The sequence below is a fragment of the Acomys minous genome, assembly GCF_964271855.1.
Source record: "Acomys minous genome assembly, chromosome: 14".
Taxonomy (NCBI): domain Eukaryota; kingdom Metazoa; phylum Chordata; class Mammalia; order Rodentia; family Muridae; genus Acomys; species Acomys minous.
In genome coordinates this window covers 39,522,250-39,540,733 of record NC_140496.1, presented here as the reverse complement: position 1 = coordinate 39,540,733, position 18,484 = coordinate 39,522,250, and the positions used below count along the sequence as shown (strand labels likewise).

The window sequence follows — 18,484 nt, the reverse complement described above, 5'->3', positions numbered from 1 at the left end:
TCTTTTCTGTCATCTTGGGGCTCTCAGCTCAAATGTCCTTGCAAGCCACTAAACCCCCTTCCTTCTGATTCCCTTAATATCTGTTGCTTTCTCCGTAGAACTACTCTTTTTTAAAAAAAATTTTTTTTTAAAATTTCTTTATTATTTGTGCAGCATTGTGCCTGCATGTCTGCCTGCAAGCCAGCAGGAGGCACCAGATCTCACAATAGATGTTTATGGGTCACCCTGTGGTTGCTGGGAATTGAACTCAGGACCTTTGGAAGAACAGCCAGTGCTCTTAACCTCTGAGTCATCTCCTCAGCCCTAGAACTACTCTTATCTGAAATCAATGGCATGTTTATTGCTCCTGGCAACCTTTCAGTGTGAGGACTGCAATCTTATCTACCTTGGTCATATTTTGTATCTGGGGTCAAAACAAAGCTTAGCATGTCAATGCAATAAATCTTCCTGAGTGACTCAGTGACTACTAAGAAATAAACAGGACATTATAATCGAATGCTAATTTTGCTGACCCTATACATATTTTTGTTATAGTTACTGAGGCTTATACTTTGGATTCTTTATGACTTATGAATAGTGAGTGACATGAGAAGAAAATAACCAAGAGAAGAAATCCTTCTTCAGGAAACTGGGTATCTAAAAAAGAGGCACCGTAATCAAGGAAATCTATTTAGGGGGCTCCTAGTTACTTGCTGCTGAACATATTTTAGTTTCTCTTTAGTTCCTTGAGGGCATGGACAGCTTTTTTATCTCTCCCTAGCAACTAGAATACTGCCCAGAAGGTAGTGTGCGCTCAATCACTGTTTAGAGACTGGAAGAGCTGAGAAAGGAACCAAGCATATAGGTAAAAAATGAAGTGCGCTTGGACAGACTGCAGTTCCTCCCCCAGGCAGGAGGCGGCGCCATGGCTATATCAGCCTTGCCTACCTGCTATTCTTGGCCCTTCCAGCTGAATGTCTAACGCTAGGTTCCCGAAGGCGTTTGCTGAAATTAGCCAATAGAAAACTAGTTTAGTTAAGGGGTCTGGCAGAGGTACCCAATAATCTCAGCGTTTCTGGAAAATGGGCGGTGCAAAGGGGAGGGGCTGAGGGGAGCGGTTAGAGGTGGGAGTTGGCGCTGCCAGCCGGGCGGGGACGGCGGGCTGCGATGCGGACCGGGCCGCGGCGGTGACCGGAGCTGCCGCCCGACATGAACTCGCTGGAGCAGGCGGAAGGTTAGAGTGTGTCGCCCGCCGGGTCCCGAGGCAGATGGGGGTCGCGAGGGCGGCGTGACCGGGTGGCGGCGAGGGAGGGGCACGGGGCGCACAGCCGCCAGGGGTGCCGCGTTCTCCCGGCTCGGGCTGGGGGGCCCCTTTCTCACTGCCGAGCCTTTGCGTGCGTGGTGGTGTAAGAGTGCAAATGCGTTCGCGTTTTGTCTTGACAGCCCCACGAGCCAGTAACCCTAATTTCCTCCTTGGCTTCCGGTAATTGCGGGGGTTTGGAAATGCTCTTGGCTTTCCAAAGTTTAAAAACCAAAACCAAAAACAAAACAACAACAACAACAACAAAAATACCCACCACTGTGGAAATAACACCCGACTTCATTCAGGGGTACGCCCTGTCACAGGGCAAGGCGTGGGCGCTGTGCTGCGGACCGGTCGATCACCGGCAACCCATGCCGAAGACGAGAGGCAGTCTCTTTGCACAGCCCGTTATCTGTCTGCGGAAGTCCAGTAAACCCATACGACATAGCCATCAATTAATGATAAGAGCTAGGGCCTGAATCGGATAATTGCAGTCAAGTAGACCTCATGGATTTTGATGTTTCATGAGAAAGTTCTTGCTTCCACAGAATTACAATTGAGCTGGGTTTGGGTCCTTTTATTTGTAACTCCCCCAGTTTCTGCTTTTGGCTCTGGCTGAGGTTCCTGCTGGCCTTCCACATAACCGTCTTTCAAGCTTCTAAAAATAGAGCAACTGGTTTCCAGAAATTAGAAATACGATGTAATGGTGTTTCTGTCATGTACTTAAATATTTTAAATTGTCATTATAAGCAAACAATGCATGTCATGTGTAATTTGATGGGTAAACCTGTAGCATTTATCGCTCCGAAATTTCATTTTAATACGCTCCAACTAGAAAGACTAGGTCGGTAACTGAACTCTCTTTACCTAGATCTCAAGGCTTTCGAGAGAAGACTTACTGAATATATTCATTGCTTGCAACCTGCCACTGGACGTTGGAGAAGTAAGTTGCTGAGTACTTCCTATGGGAAACTGGCACTTGATAACTTTGTTCCTAAGTAGGAACGACTCCCTTTCACTTCAAACTTCTGACTAATAAGTCCTTGTTAAACTAAGCTAGACGATTTCTGTGTTTATCTGTTGGTAATGGATTACAAAGGAGTGTTTAAGGAAAGAAAATTATGGGCTGGCACAGTGGCCTTTGGTGCACGCAGCCTGTAGACTTGAGTTCCATCTGCAGAAGCCGTTTAAAGGGGAGGAGAGAATTAATGCCAGAAGGTTCTCCTCTGACCATCACATCTGTGCTGCCGGGGCGTGCATACCTATGCATGTCATGTAAATACACGCACTAAATAATCTTTTAAAGGGAAAGGAATTTATAACCTGCTACCCCAAAAGCATAGACTGGTTTATATGGTTGAATTATTATTTCTTACAGTATTTTTTCTATTTCGTTTTGTTTTGTTTTTTGTTTTTCTTGTTTTGTTTTGTTTTTTAAAAGATTTATTTTATTTCTTGCATATGAGTGCTTTATCTGCAGAAGAGGGTATCAGATTACATTATAGATGGTTGTGAGCCACCATGTGGTTGCTGGGATTTGAACTCAGGACCTCTGGAAGAGCAGGCGGCGCTCTTAACCACTGAGCCATCTCTCCAGCCCTTGTTTTTGGTTTTTCGAGACAGAATTTTTCTGTTTAGCCTTGGCTGTCCAGTACTCACTTTGTAGGCCTCAAACTCACAGAGATCTGCCTGTCTCTGTCTCCCAAGTACTAGGATTACAGGCATGCGTTCCCACACCCGGCATTTTTTTCCCCCAAGACAGGGTTTCTCTGGGTAGGCCAGGCTGGCCTGGAACTCACTCTGTAGACCAGGCTGGTTCTGAACTGACAGGAATCTGCCTGTCTCTACTTCGTAAGTGCACCACCACTGCCCAGCCTGAAAATACATGTATATATTTAGAATTTAAGTGTATGAGTATTTTGTCTACGTATACATATATGCACACCTGGTACCTGTGGAGTCCAGAAGAGGGTGTCATATCTCCTTACAGAGGGTTGTAGTTTGTCATGTGGGTGCTGGGAATTGAACCCAGGACTTCTGGAAGAGCAGCCAGTGTTCTTAACTGCTGAGCCATCTCTCCAGCCTCAAGAGATAAATATTTTTTGTTAAATGTTACAACTTTGATTAAAAACATACAATAAAAATGTTAATAGCCCATGAGCTCCAGGTTCCATGAGATACTCTGTCCCATGCAATAAGTTAAAATTGATTTTTGGCCTCCATGTACACATGCACAGTATGCAGACATAAATGAACATGTACACATACACATAAGAAACTCCCTAAGCAAAACACTATTTGCCTACAAGCTATTCAAATACATTTTTGTTAAGAAAAATCCTACTTTGGAGCCGGGCATGGTGGTGCATGCCTTTAATCCCTGCACTTGGGAGCAGAGGCAGGCACATCACTGAGTTTGAGGCCAGCTTGGTTTACAAAGCAAGTCCAGGACAGCCAAGATAACATAGAGAAACCCTGTCTCGTAAAAAACAAAACAAAACAAAAACGAAAAGAAGAATCCTGTTTTGGAGCTGGAGAGGTGGGAGATGATTCAGAGTGCATACTGATCTTTAGAGGACGCAGGTTCGGCTCCCAGAGCTCATGTCAGCCCCCGTAACTCCAGCTCTCAGGGATCTAACGCCCTCTTAGAGTCTGCAGACATGTATACAAACCCATATGAACACACGCACATACACACAAGCACACATAATTTAAAATAATAATTCTTAAAAAAAAAAAAAAAAAAAAAGACAAATATGAGCCAGGTGCCGTGGAGCTTGAAAAAGAACAAAGAAAAATAGTTTGACTTGAGGAGATGGCTCAGTGGTAAAGTGTGTGCTTAGCATACACAAAGCTCGTGCTTAAAAAAGCTTTCAATTGTATATGTAGAGGTTATGACCCAGGACTGGGGAGGTGGCTCAGCAGTAAGAGTGCCGTCTGTTCTTGCAGAGGCCTAGGCTTGATTTCCAGTATCATATGATACACAGTTTTCTAAGCTCAAGACCCTACATACATACAGTGTACATATGCATAAAGTTACACATGCATTTTTAAAACAAAAGTGTGGCATTTCCCTTAGTTGTTTTTTAAAAAATTATATTACATGTGTTTATTGTGCACATGTGTGCAGGTTCACTCACATGCCACAACAACATGTTGACATGTTGCCTGCGTCAGAGGACAGTTGTGGGAATCAGTTCTCTCCATTCTCCGTGTGGGTCCTGGGACTCAGGCTGATGGGAGGCTCGAACTGTTAGCGGATGAATATCACCTCCTTAGCTGATTGTTAATCCCCGTACTGGTGTGCTTTGAAGCCTGACCCAGGAAAGAATCTCCTCTTACCATTTCTTATTCCTAACTATTACCAAGGCTGCAAAGTATGATTTCAGTGATTTCTATTTACTGCCCCAAAGAAGGGGCAGAGTGGAAAATGTGAGCAAATACAAAAGTATTGAGCTAGGCAAGAGAATGCTTTGTGGGGCTGGGGATTTAGCTAAGTGATAGAGTGCTTGTAGAGCGCTTGTCTAGCAAGCGCAAGGCCCTGGGTTTGGTCCTCAGCTCTGGGGGCCGGGAGATTAAAAAAAAAGAGAGAGAGAGAGAGTACTTTGCTCATCTGTATTGACACAAGTTGTCTTTTTCCTGCCTCCCTTCAGCCCTTATCGTTTGAATATGGGCTCTTGCTGTCTTGTTCAGGGTGGCCTCCACAAACCAGGCTCAAATGGTCCTCTCGCCTCTGCTTCCTCGGTTGTTTGGGCCCACAGATGTGTTATGCTCTTAGGAAGCTGCCCTGCTGAGGTTTGATTCCTGCCTAGACGTACAATCAGGACAGAAGCTATTTTTCAGTGCTGGACTAAGACCCAGGGTCTTACATTTGCTAGACACGCTGTGTCTGAACCACATAGACAGCACAAAGAAAATGGTTTCGTTTCATTGTTTGGTTTGGTTTTTGGGTTTTCTGAGACAGGGTTTCACTGTGTAGCCCTGGCTGTTCTGGAACTCTCTTTGTAGACCAGGCTGGCCTCGAACTCAGAAATAGACCCACCTGCCTTTGCCTCCCAAGTGCACCACCACTGCCTGGTCATGAACGTGGCTTTTAATTTTTTTTGTTAGTTTATTTTAGATTTTTATTATTTTATGTGTATGACTGTTTTGGCGGTATGAACATCTGTGTACCACATGTGTGACTGGTGTCTGAGGAGGTGGTGAGCCTCCATGTGGGTGCTGGAAATCAAATCTAAGTCCTTTATTACAAATGTTCTTAACCGCTGAGTCAACTCTCCAGCCTCAGTTTTTTTTTTAGATTTTATTTCTATCTTAATGTATATGAGCATTTTGCCTATATGTGTGTGCACCATGTGCATGCCTAGTACCCAAGGAGGGCAGAAGCGGGGGCTGGGCCTCCAAGAACTAGCGTTGAGGACAGTGGTGAGCCGCCGTGTACTGAGAACTGAACCAGGTCCGCTACAAAAGCAGCGTGTGCTCTTACCTACTGAGCCTCCCAGCCCCACAAAGACATGTTTTATTTCAACATTTGACTCAGGCTGCAGGACCCAAAGAGCACTACTGCACTTAGGGGTTGGGACTTTTATTTATTTATTTATTTATTTATTTAGTTTTTTTTGAGACAGGGTTTCTCTGTGTAGCCTGGCTGTCCTGGACTCTCTTTGTAGACCAGGCTGGCTTCGAACTCACAGCGATCCGCCTGCTTCTGCCTCCCGAGTGCTGGGATTAAAGGCGTGCACCACCACGCCTGGCTGGGGTTGGGACTTGTAAATGATTCTTTTTTTTTTTTTTCCCAAGACATGGTTTCTCTGTATAGCCTTGGCTGTCCTGGACTCCTTTTGTAGACCAGACTAGCCCTGAACTCACTGCGATCCACCTACCTCTTCCTCCCGAGTGCTAGGTTAATTGATTTTTTTAAAAAAGATTTGTTTATTTTGTGTATATGAGTGTTCTGTCTTCATGCACACTAGAAGAAGGACTCAGATTCTACTATAGATGGTTGTGAGCCAACATGTGGTTGCTGGGAATTGAGCTCAGGGCCTGGAAGATCAGTCAATGCTCTTAACTGCTGAGCTACCTCTCCAACCTTAAATGATTTTTATTAGCTGTCTTTGTGAAGCTGTTAACCATATTCTGTAAGTCTTGGTTGGTCAGATTCCTAAGTAGTGATTTTCTTGCTCTTGTTTACAGAGAAGTTGGTCCCAAACCTTTGCTAGAAACCCCTTTAAATGTGTGTAGTGCTGCTCTGTCTTTTAAGACATGGTGAACACACTTTACTTTCTATCTGCTTCATGCGAGTGCCCTCAGCTTGGCTAATGTACCAATCAAACAAAAGCATGTATATGAGATGCTTTCTAATATTTTGGTTTTGGTTTACATCATCTTTTATAAAGTTCCTATGTAATATAATATATTTTTAGAAATATAGAATAAGGAATTGAGTTTAATTTGTTCTTTGCTCAGAAGATAATTTTGATTCTATTACTAAAAACCTAAAATGATTTATTACTGCTATCACTAGGAATTCCAAACGATTAAGGTTTTACTATGTTTCTATTCTCTGAAACTTGGTTTTCCCATTTGTAAAACTATGAATCATAACTGAAGTAAAAGCACTGTCTTCGTCTCCAGACCGTTAGCTAGGTCCTGGTTTCCATCTGTTCTTTTTTACTAATACATTTATTCTTCAGTTTATTTATCATCTATTTAGATCACCAGGTTGCGGGGGGGCTGGCAAGATGGTGATTGTCTGATTACCTGAGTTCAGCCCACAGGAGCCATGTGGGGAGATCTCTGACCTCCATGTGTGCACCATGGCACACACATGTGCATGCATGCATACACACACACACACACACACACACACACACACACACACACACACACAGAGGAAGAAAAGCTTAGTGGGAAAAACTAAACCCTTTTCTGGATTCTACTAGTCCTTCATGGCCTTGTTTAAGTCCCTTGAAAAACCAGTACTGGTGGGTGTGCTCCACAGTGACTGCACAGTCATCAGCGCTGACCTTTGTTAACTCAGCAGCAGGCGTCTGCTCATTAGAACTCCCAGGACTGCAGTGTGGCTCAGAAAGGGGCCTTTGTTTGTGTGTTTACATTAGAAAATGGGAGGATTTTCTTCTCCAGTTTGAGTTTACAAGTTCGGCAAAAACACAATGAAAGTTCTATAACATGGAGTTTTATGTTGAAATTTTGCCATCTGACCTCTTGGTTTTAATTTAATTGATCTTCATTCTCATGATTTGAGAGGCAGGAAGTTGCCATCATTCTCACTGCCCAGGGTTCAGGATGCTGAAAAGAGCCCCTCAGTTGGGGAAGTCTGACTCTTGAGCGCTTTGTTTGGCCAAGCATTGGTTCTTTGGCTGTGTCTCTTAGGCACTGATGGAAGTAGTGTCAAAACGTGAAGGGATGAAGGGTATGTTTGCTTACTAATTTTGTGTTTATTTTTCACCAGTGCTTCTTATAGTGGTGTCTGTCTGTACAGCTACTGGTGCCTGGAACTGGCTAATAGATCCTGAGACACAAAAGGTAGAAATTTTGTTTTACAATTTTTAGCACATTAATGTAGTGATGCTAATTGTGAAATATGGTGCTGAGCTACTTGTACTGCTAATGATGTTAATCCTTCTATTAACAACGTGTTCTATAATCATTTGCTTAAGGAGCCCTCTAGCTGGCTGTTGTAAGTTAATCATCTTTCTAAGGGAAAGAATCTGAGAAATCTTATTCTGCTTGTTATTTCTTAATTCACTTTTTGAATTTTTTGATTTCCATATAAATATTTGTTTCCTTTTATTTTTATCTTAGTCTCATTAGTGCAACTTTTAAAAATTGTAATTCAGTGAATTAACTGTTAATACTTTAATTCATCTCATAAAGCATTTGAGATGGCTTGCTAAAAAAAGAAAAAGAAAGACAAATATAACTGATAAACACTGATAAACTGCTAAGTATTAGACCAGGTAGCCAAAAGCAGGAAGGAAGCCACATAGCTCAGTGAAGTTGACAGAATTGAGTTATAAATTGATCTCTAAGTGATCTGATCTGCAAAGTCACAGTTGATTCTTGTGTGCTTTTGTTGTCACTGAAAAGAACAAGTGCCAGCCTCTTGATTTAGCAAAGCTTCCCTTCTCCGCCTGACGCCTTCCACGGTTCTTGCCTGGAGTTTAATACAGGCAACAGCGAGAGGCCTCCCACTGGGCCCTGTGCAGGAGCTTCCCTGTACCAAATGCAATATTGAGTTTCATAATGTTAGCTCTTGAAGGATTATTTGATGAAAGCTGATAAAATGTTTCTGAAGTTTCTACCTTCTCCTAGTGCCTTAATTTCAAACTCAATCTTTTTTTTATTAGAAAACCTCCAGTCTTGGGTTTTTCTTTTCTTTTTCCTGTTTTTTTTTTTCCTCCTTTTTTCTTTTTCTTCAAGACAGGGTCTCACTGTGTTTCCCTAGCTGTCCTGGAACTTGGTATGTAGACCCAAGCTCGCCTCAAACTCACAGAGCCCCACCTGCCTCTGCCTCCACCTCCACCTCCCAAATGCTGCCATCAGAGGTGCATGCTGCTGCTTTTTAAGTTATACAGAAGAGTAAGCCTAATAATAAGGCTTTTGGCATCAATCAAGCAGGGAGGGTTATCATGCAGCCTCTTGGACTCTCTCCTGGCAGTGGATAGAAAAGGACAGGAAGCAGGGGAGCGGGTGTTGGAGTTCTGTGTTACTGAAGGGGTCTTTATAGCAGACAGGAAATTCCTGTGAGTTCATTTATAGAACTGATCTGAAGGCTGCACTTGGTACTCATCTGTAGGGGAAGGGTGGAAGGAGGCTGGCAAGAAGATTGAAAAAGTTGTATCTTGGGAAATGAGTCTACTTCTAATTGAGAAAAATATAAGCTGATTTCAGCTAGTTGAGATCTTAATAAAATGAAGAATTAAATATAATAGGAAATAGGCCTAAAACTATGTAGTTAATATAATTTTCTAAATTGCATGAGAAGATAGCTATTAGCCTTAGGGTTGGCTCTTTACTTCAGTATTTAATAACCCCAAACGTGATGAGAGTTCTAACCAGCAATTGTGTCTGAAGCAGGAGGTGCGAGTACAAAAGCCAGGGAGGGAAGGATATTGCAAACTCCTCAAAGAAGGAAATGAAACTGCAGTTTAGATGTCATTGATTGTTGCCATGGAGGAAAGGAGCCTGAAAGGACTGACCCAATCAAACATACAGCTAGGTGTGGTGGTGCAGCACTGTAATCCTAGCATCATGGGGAGGGGGGTGACCAGCCTGGGCTGCATGGTGAGACGTTGTTGCTAAATAATAAGAGAAAACAAAGCAAACAACTTTGAGAATGTAAAGTATTGGGACAGAAGCAGTAGCTTAGTGGCTGACTCAGTGTAGGCAGGACCTGAGTTTATCTCAATTCCTAGCGTCATGTGGAAGCCAGATGGTGGTTGGTGCCTGTCGCCCTAGCACTAGGGGATCCTGGGGATGGATGGCTGCTCAGCAGGCCTAGCCACATCTGTGAGCTCCGGGTTCAGTGAGAGACCTTGTCTTAAAAATAAGGTGAGGGAGATGGAGGAGGAGTTCTGTGTCAGCCTGTGGCCTCCACCCACAAGCAAGTGCATACATAGGTCTGTATATGCTAACATTGTATAGACACATAGCCATTTTGTAGAAATCAAACCTCAGATTTTCAGCCAGGCATGGTGGCACACACCTTTAATCCCAACACTCCGGAGGCAGAGGCAGGTGGGTCTCTGAACTTGAAGTCAGCTTAGTTTACAGAGTGAGTTCCAGGACAGTCAGGGATATACAGAGGAACTCTGTCAAATAAAACAAAACAAAACAAAACAAAAAATCCCTCAGATTTCCTTAAATTACACTTATCTGTTTAGTGTGTGTGTGTGTGTGTTTAGCTCTCTCTCAAGCCATGAGAGGTGTGTTTCCCTGGAGTGTTTCTTCTATGTGGTTACCTGTTGAGTTGCTTTCTTTCTCTACACATTCCATGCTTATCTCTTCTCTCTTGGTTATGTTTCTGTTTCCCAGCCTTCTGCCTTTTCTGCCCGCTCTTGTTCCCAGCATGGATCCTGGTGGACTCTTGCCCTTCTACATAGTCTTCGAATTGTTTATTTTCTACTTTCCTACAGTACTTCATTATGCCCAGATCTGAGTGAAGCCATCTCTCTCTTTTAAACTCTAGTTCTTTACAGATACCTACTAACCAGTTTCCCTGCTTCGTGTCCTGTGGACATTAGAATCTTAAGTAGCTTCAAAAACAACTTCATTTTTAAATTTTTTATTTTTTATTTCATTATTTTTTTACTCAAGTAGCTTCAAAAACAGCTTTTTAAAAATATTTATTTATTAATACATATACAGTTCTCTATCTTCAGGCCAGAAGAGGGCATTAGATCTCATTATAGATGGTTGTGAGCCATCATGTGGTTGAAATTGAACTCAGGACCTCTGGAAGAGCAGGCAGTGGTCTTAACCTCTGAGCCATCTCTCCAGCTCCACCGACCCCCCCCCCCAAAAAAAACCAGCTTTTTTTTTTTTTTCGAGACAGGGTTTCTCTGTGTAGCCTTGGCTGTCCTGGACTCTCTTTGTAGACCAGACTGGCCTCGAACTCACAGCAATCCACCTGCCTCTGCCTCCCGAGTGCTGGGATTAAAGGCGTGCGCCACCACGCCTGGCAAAACCAGCTTTTTTATTTCAAATAAACTTCATTTATTTATTTCAAGCAAAGGTGAAGGAGGAGCTTGTAGAAATTAAGCCAACAAGGAAAGGAGCATATGTGTGGAAGCAAGGAGATGAAGATTACTGTGGGACCAGGCCATGAATGGCTGAGTTGGCTAAGTTCTCTTAAGGAAGCTTTGTTGGTTGGTTTCAATTTTTTGAGACAAAGTCTCATTATGCAGCTATTCCAGAACTCCCTATGTAGACCAGGCTGGCCTTGAACTCACAGAGATCCACCTTCCTCTTTTTTTTTTTTTTTTTTTTTTTTTTGGTTTTTCAAGACAGGGTTTCTCTGTGTAGCCTTGACTGTCCTGGACTCGCTTTGTAGTCCAGGCTGGCCTCGAACTCACAGCGATCCGCCTGCCTCTGCCTCCCGAGTGCTAGGATTAAAGGCGTGCGCCACCACACCCAGCTTCCTCTATTTTCTTAGTGTTGAAATTAAAGGTGTGTACCACCACACAGGCCTTAAGGAAGCTTTTTGATGGGGAGGCAACTAAATCAGAATTAACCCATGTTTTCATTGAGCCTAAAGGCTAATGCCTTTAATCCCACAGAGGCAGGTGGATCTCTTAGTTCAAGGCCAGAAGTCTGGTCTACAGAAGTGAGTTCCAGGGCAGCCAGGGCTGTAGAGAGACAGAGACTAATAGACTAAAGGCCTCTTCTTTATTCTTTGCACAGAGTTCAGGATTTTTGGTGGGGTGGTTTTCTGATTATAGGAATGAATTTGAAATGGTTTAGTGTTTAGTGTGGGTGATATATATTGCTGTTATCTTCCCATACAAAGAAAATAAAGTGTATGTTCTATTTTCACAGCACAACAATAAAGAGAACTAGAGTTCTTAGCAGTCTTCCTGCCCTTATGTAGGTGCTAGGACATTACAAATACATATAAGGAGAGAGGCAGGAATCAGTGTCCTAAATTTTTATATCTCACACTTTCTTTTGCAGGTGTCCTTCTTCACGTCATTATGGAATCATCCGTTTTTCACTATTAGCTGTATAACTCTAATAGGCTTGTTCTTTGCTGGAATACACAAAAGAGTAGTCGCACCATCAATGTATCCTTTACCACAGAGGTGAATTTTGTTCTCAGAGCTAAGCTGCAGAACCTTCCCTGGCACCCAAGTGGTTTAGATGATGTGTTGGTCCTATTCCATCACTGTGACACAAATCTCTGAGAAGATGTGTCTTGGTCCATGGTTTTAGAGGTTTCAGCCATGATTGGCTAGCACCGTTGTGGTTTGGCCATGTTAAGGCAGCACAGTATGGCAAAGAACATGGGGTAAAACAGCTACTCACCTCATGGTGGCAGAAGACAGAAAAAGGGTCCAGGAACAAGATATGCCTGTCAAAGTCACCCCATGAGTGACTTGCATCCTCTAACTAGGCCCCAGCCCCCTTAGTTATGAGTGCATCTGTGGTTCAATCCATTGATGAAGCTTGACCCTTTGTTATTCAGTTACCTCAACATGCTAAAGGCTGAGGACCAAACCTTCAACACATGAGCCTTTTGAGACAACATTTCATATCTAAACCATAACAGAAGTTTGACTGCATTGTGAATTTTCCCTTGACCACACTGATTCAGTATAGCTGCACGATGTCGAACGGTATTAGCAGAATACAATATGTCTTGTGATGATGTAAGTATACTTTCATTAGAATACCCCTGTGGCCTGGTACGACTGCTGGCAGCTCTATGTCTGTCCTTGGGAGGCAAGGGGATTCCTTCAAGTTGAAGGCCACCCTGATCTACATAGTGAGACCCCCTTTCAAAATAACAAAAGTGGGAGGGAGTACTGACATGTTTAGTTTTAGGACAACAGACCTTTGGGTCATTTGAGTCAGGCATGGTGGCTCAGCCCTGTAATCTCAGTACTAAGGAGCAGAGGAACAGAATCAAGAGTGTGAAGCCAGAGCCTGGGGTGTGGCCTCCAGCACCACATGAAATCAGGCATGATGGTGAACTTGTGACCCCAGCACTTGGGAGGCGGGAAGCAGGAAGATCAACGTTCAAGGCTCTTCTTAGCAATATACAAATTTGAGGTTAGCTTAATGATAAAAATACTGTCTGAAAAAACAAAACAAAACAGGAAAGGGGTTAAGACCAACTTGGCTCCATAGTAATAACCCTGTGTGAACAAAACAAGACTATACCTGAAATTTTTTAGGCAGTCTCGTTGGGACACACTTTTAGCCCTAGCACTCAGGAAGCAGAGACAAGCCTGGTTTATATAGAAAGTTCCAGGAACAAGATATGTCTTTCTTAGTCACCCACTGGGTGACCTGCATCCTCTGACTAGCTCCGCACCCCACCCCCTTTGGCTAGGAGTGCATTTGTGGTTCAATCTATTGATGAAGTCTGACCCTTTGTTACTCAGTTACCTCAACATGCCAATGGCTGGGGACCAAGCCTTCAACACATGAGCCTTTTGGGGCAACAGGGCTACAGTCAGTGGTGCCAAGCAAAGTGGTTTGGTTGAAAATTTAATCTTTTGTTTGTTTGTTTGTTTTTGAGACAGGGTCTCTCTGTGTACCCCTGGCTGTCCTGGACTCACTCTGTAGACCAAGATGGCTTTGAACTCACAGAGATCCACCTGCCTCCCAAGTGCTGGGATTAAAGGTGTACACCACCATGCCTGGCTAAAAACTTAGTCTTTTTTATTTTTATTTTATTTTTTTAAGTTTTGAGTCAGAGTTTGATTTGTAGCTTAGGCTAGCCTGGAATTTACTGTGTTATCCAAGCTGGTCTCAAACCTGCACGTCTCATGCCTTAGCTTCCCGACTGATCATGTTTTGCACTTTGTAATGTATTCTTAGTACCTTCTAGTAAAGGAACATGTGGACCCAACATTGGGATTTAAGAGCCACTAATTATTGGCCATTTTATGCAAAGTCCCAGGCCTATTTCCCCACCTGAGTTATCTTAGTTGAACTCTTCCCTTTTGTCTAGTTGTGTTGGTTGCATTGTAGCTTAACCTCCTATTTGACATATACTTGCTTTCCCCATCTTTCAAACCGTGTGTTGTTTGTTTCCCACTGGAATTAAATGCACTGTGGTAGACACTGCTCTGTGTGATTTTATTACCTAAGCTTTTAGCACTTTACATTGTACCTGGTGCATAGTAGGCACCCAAATGATAGTCTGCTAACACATCCGTGTAAATCCTTCAACCCGAATCTGGTTTCCTTCAGATAAACCCTTAGGAGGAAAAGTTGAGATTTTCAGGTGTGTACTTTATTATTGCTGTTACAACTTAGTTTTATACATATGGCTCAGCTGAGCTGTGATGGCTCATGCCTAATCCTGGCACTCAGGAGGCAGAGGCAGGTGCATCTCTCTTGAGTTCGAGGCCAGCCTGGTCTACAGAGTGAGTCCACAGAGAAACCTTGTGTCAGAAAACCAAAAACTGGGCTAGAGAGATGGCTCAGCAGTTAAGAACACTGGCTATCCTTCTGGAGGTCCTGAGTTCAATTCCCAGCAACCACATGGTAGCTTATGACCCTATAAAGGGATCTGATGCCCCCTTCTGGTATATAGGTGTACATGCAGACAGAGCACTCCTACATTTATAAATAAATAAATAAACAAAAACCAAACCAAACAAAATTTCTTAGAATATTCTGACTGACCACCAGCACTATATGAGTATTCAGTACCCTGACTGTTTGTTTACTATTTTGTTAAGAATTATTTCTCAGGGGGCTGGAGAGATGGCTCAGAGGTTAAGAGCACTGTCTGCTCTTCCAGAGGTCCTGAGTTCAATTCCCAGCAACCACATGGTGGCTCATAGCCATCTGTAATGTAATCTGATGCCCTCTTCTGGCCTGCAGGCCTACATGTAGGCAGAACACTGTATACATAATAATAAATAAATATTTTTTTAAAAAAAAAAGAATTATTTCTCAGTTCGAAGCCAGCCTGGTCTATAAAGCAAGTCCAGGACAGCCAAGACTACACAAAGAAACCCTGTCTTGAAAAAAAAATAAAACAAGAATTATTTCTCCTTATTTTTAGTTTTATGTGCATTAGTGTTTTGCCTGCATATATGTCTGTGTGAGGCTGTTGGATCCTTTGGAACTGGAGTTACAGACAGTTGTGAGCTGCCATGTAGGTGCCAGGAATTGAACCCACATCTTAACCACTGAGCTATCTTTCTAGCCCCCAGGATTTATTTTTATGTGTATACATATTTTGCCTGTATATATGTCTGTGCATCATGTTTGTACCTGCTGTCTTTGGAAACTGGCAGATGATGTCAGGACTCCTAGAACTAGAGTTGACTCTTTTTCTCTTCTTTCTTTCTTTCTTTCTTTTTTTTCCTTTTTGGTTTTTAACTTTAGGAAATAAACTTTATGTGGAAAGAAGCATTTTATCCAAATAAGTATATGTACTATAAACTTTAGTTTACTAAGATATATAAATCCCAATACTTGGGAGGCAGAGCCAAGCGGAACTCTGTTAAGTTCGAGGCCAATCTGGTCTACATAGTGAGTTCCAGGTCAGCTAAGGCTATATAGTGAAACCCTGTCCCCAAAAAACAAAGGAACAAAAATACATCAAATCTATAAGACTTGCAGTTCCCAGTCAGTGTATTTTTTTCTTGTATGTGCCCCATCACACCCTTCCTTTTGTATTTTCCTCAACATTCCCTGTTTCTTTTAAGACATCTTAAACTAGTTCCAGTTTCTCAGCTGTGTACAGCTGGGGGCAACCTAACTGGACAATGCCACCATAAAGCAGACAACCATAACATCAGGACAAAGTGTGGATGCACCTGGGTCAGTGGCGTGCTCCTTGACCCCAACACTTGAGAGGCAGGTCACAGGGGTCATTGGTCTCTTCCACACTTGGGCCCTGGGGACAGAACTGTCAGGCTTGCCAGCAGGAGCCTTGTCCCACTGAGCCATCTTACTAGCCCCGGAAATGCCCTCTTTTAAAGAAAGGCTTTTACATTTTCCGTTTATTGTTGGACTGACTGTGTATGTGCCCAAGGGAAAGAAGGACTTGTAGTAGTTAGTCCTCTGCTTCCATCCTTGGTTCTGCGGGCTGACCTCAGGTTACCAAGCTTGGCAACAAGTGCCCTTCCCAGATAAACCATGGTCCTCAAACGCCCTGTAAGTTTGTAAATAACTGGCGGTATTTTAAATAGAGTTGTGAGCCAGGCACAGTGACGCATGCCTGTAATCCCAGCATAGGGGAGGCAAAGGCAGGGAGAGCTCTTGAGTTCAAGGCCAGTCTACAAAGGGAGTGCAGGACAGCCAAGGCTACACAGAGAAACCCTGTCTCATAAAACCTATGTGAGTAAGTAAATAAATAAATAAATAGAGCTGTGAATTGACTTTTTTCTTTTTTCTTTTCTACAGACAGGAAAACTAATTTTGAAACCTAGACCTCACGTTCAATGACAGTCTGCACTATTAGGGAATTTAAACCAGTCTTTCTTGAAATAAGTGATACAGCAAAACACCATAAAGGATTCCTTTTGGAGTTGGATATGTGACGGTTTAGCAACAGCGGACAAGAAGCGTGCAATATTTGCCCAGATGCTCTCGATGATGCGGACTGAGCTCTCACCGCCTCGGTACCTTTGATTACCTGTGTTCAGTATTAGTGTCACTTTAGCACTTCAGCTCCTGCACAGAACTCTGCAGATGAAGTCTGTGCATATGTTACTAAGTTAAACTTAGAAACCAAACCTCGTTCAGTTTTTATAATGTATTTTTTGCAAACTACTGTAAATAGCAAATCAATGCCAATGTTAAACCAAGAGGAAAATGTTTGGACTTTGTTCTCCTGCACCAGTATTTCAGGAACTATCTGCTTGACATCTCCACCACTCCTTAAAGCTGGCCACGCCGTGTGCCTTTCATTCTCAACGCCTCTTTCCATCGTGCTGCAGGAAAAACACCAGATTCCACTTCGACTGAGCAAATCTCATCTCCATTATGTTGAAAAATTTATAGATGTTTTGACGATTTTTGTTAAACCCAATACTGGGTTCTGCCAACTATTATATTTTTCAGTAAATTGATTCATTTAACACTAAATTACTTTTATAAAAAAAGAATTTTAAAAACACCCCAAAGTCTTCTGAATGTACAAGTTAAATTACGTATCGTCTGGGAATTTGACAGTCCTTATTTTAGGTGACTGGATTTTACACTGTGGTAGACTGTACACTAGTACAGTCCTGGTGTAGCTGATGGGCCCAGTCCATCAACAGTACCCGGAACCATACCACAAACCAGAGCCTGCAGTTGTCACTGCTGGAAAGTGTTGATGGCATACTGTGTATGCGCAGCAGCCACGTGTACTACAGCAGCCCTTAAAATGAAACTATTGGGATTGCTGTAAATACATAGAGTACTCAAGGTGCCTTTTACTGTTTATTAGAAGATTTTGAAAAGGTTAAATTATTTCAAGAGGAATATTTTAAATTTCATCTAACATTAAACTCAATTTGAATAATAGGACAAAAATGTTTAACAAAGCTGCCATTTAATTTACGCGTTCATCTTGACTTTCCTGTGTATAAAATTGCATTCTCAAGCCGGGTGTGGTGGCGCACGCCTTTAATCCCAGCACTTGGGAGGCAGAGGCGGGCAGATCGCTGTGAGTTTGAGGCCAGCCTGGTCTACAAAGTGAGTCCAGGACAGCCAAGGCTACATAGAGAAACCCTGTCTCGAAAAACCAAAAAAAAAAAAAAAAAAAATTGCATTCTCTGGATTGCAGCAATAAAACCCTCTGCTTCTGAGACCTCGCAGAGGGTATTCTGTATGTTCTGCATTGTTTCATTTTCTGTAAATTTTGTAGGTAAATATGTGCATAAAAATAAATACTTTATATATAACTAATTATTAGATTTTTTCTTTGGTTTATTGTATCTACAACTAGAAAAAATGTAAACATATTTTATGTATCAGATACGAGCTAATTCTGAATTAGGTATTTTACGTAAGTTTTTTCTTTGTGTGTTTATGTGTATGAGAGGTCTGCCTTCATGTACGTCTGTGCATCCCTTGTATGTCTAGTGCCTGTGCAAGGAGGAAAGGGGTATCAGATCCCCCTGGAATTAGAGTTACAGATAGTCGTGGCCACCGTGTGGGAGCCAGGAATTAAACCTCAAACCTCTGAAAGAGTAGCCAGTGCCCGCTGGGCATGGTGGCGCACGCCTTTAATCCCAGCACTTGGGAGGCAGAGGCAGACGGATCACTGTGAGTTCGAGGCCAGCTTGGTCAAAGCTACACAGAGAAACCCTGTTTCAAAAAACCAAAATCCAATAAATAAATAAATAAATAAAATAAAAAAGGTACTCTTACCTGCTGAGTTGTCTCCAGCTCCTATTTTATTGTAATCCTGCCCTGTAGACATAGTTGTAGGTATGGCAGCTCTAGGCCATCAGCCTTCCTCATGTCTTACCCACCATGGTCTAATTAAGAGTGTTTGGCCTT

General features: G+C 42.7%; 1 protein-coding gene across 1 annotated transcript; it reads left to right on the top strand.

Moving 5' to 3' along the window:
* The first annotated feature begins 1,076 nt into the window (after window positions 1-1,076).
* On the top strand, window positions 1,077-17,887 carry CNEP1R1 (CTD nuclear envelope phosphatase 1 regulatory subunit 1). The gene is made up of 6 exons (XM_084757163.1): window positions 1,077-1,213; window positions 2,154-2,225; window positions 7,755-7,828; window positions 11,978-12,087; window positions 12,618-12,672; window positions 16,397-17,887. The coding sequence occupies exons 1-6, from the start codon at window positions 1,189-1,191 to the stop codon at window positions 16,436-16,438; spliced, it is 378 nt and encodes a 125-aa protein (XP_084613289.1). The 5' UTR covers window positions 1,077-1,188; the 3' UTR covers window positions 16,439-17,887.
* The last annotated feature ends 597 nt before the right edge of the window (window positions 17,888-18,484 follow it).

What these genes read in the sequence shown, in the direction of transcription:
- CNEP1R1 (XM_084757163.1), top strand. Translation starts at nt 1,189, where the DNA reads ATGAACTCGCTGGAGCAGGCGGAAG. An exon ending in CTCGCTGGAGCAGGCGGAAG is followed by an intron (nt 1,214 to 2,153) that starts GTTAGAGTGTGT and finishes CTCTTTACCTAG; the next exon opens with ATCTCAAGGCTTTCGAGAGA. An exon ending in TGCCACTGGACGTTGGAGAA is followed by an intron (nt 2,226 to 7,754) that starts GTAAGTTGCTGA and finishes ATTTTTCACCAG; the next exon opens with TGCTTCTTATAGTGGTGTCT.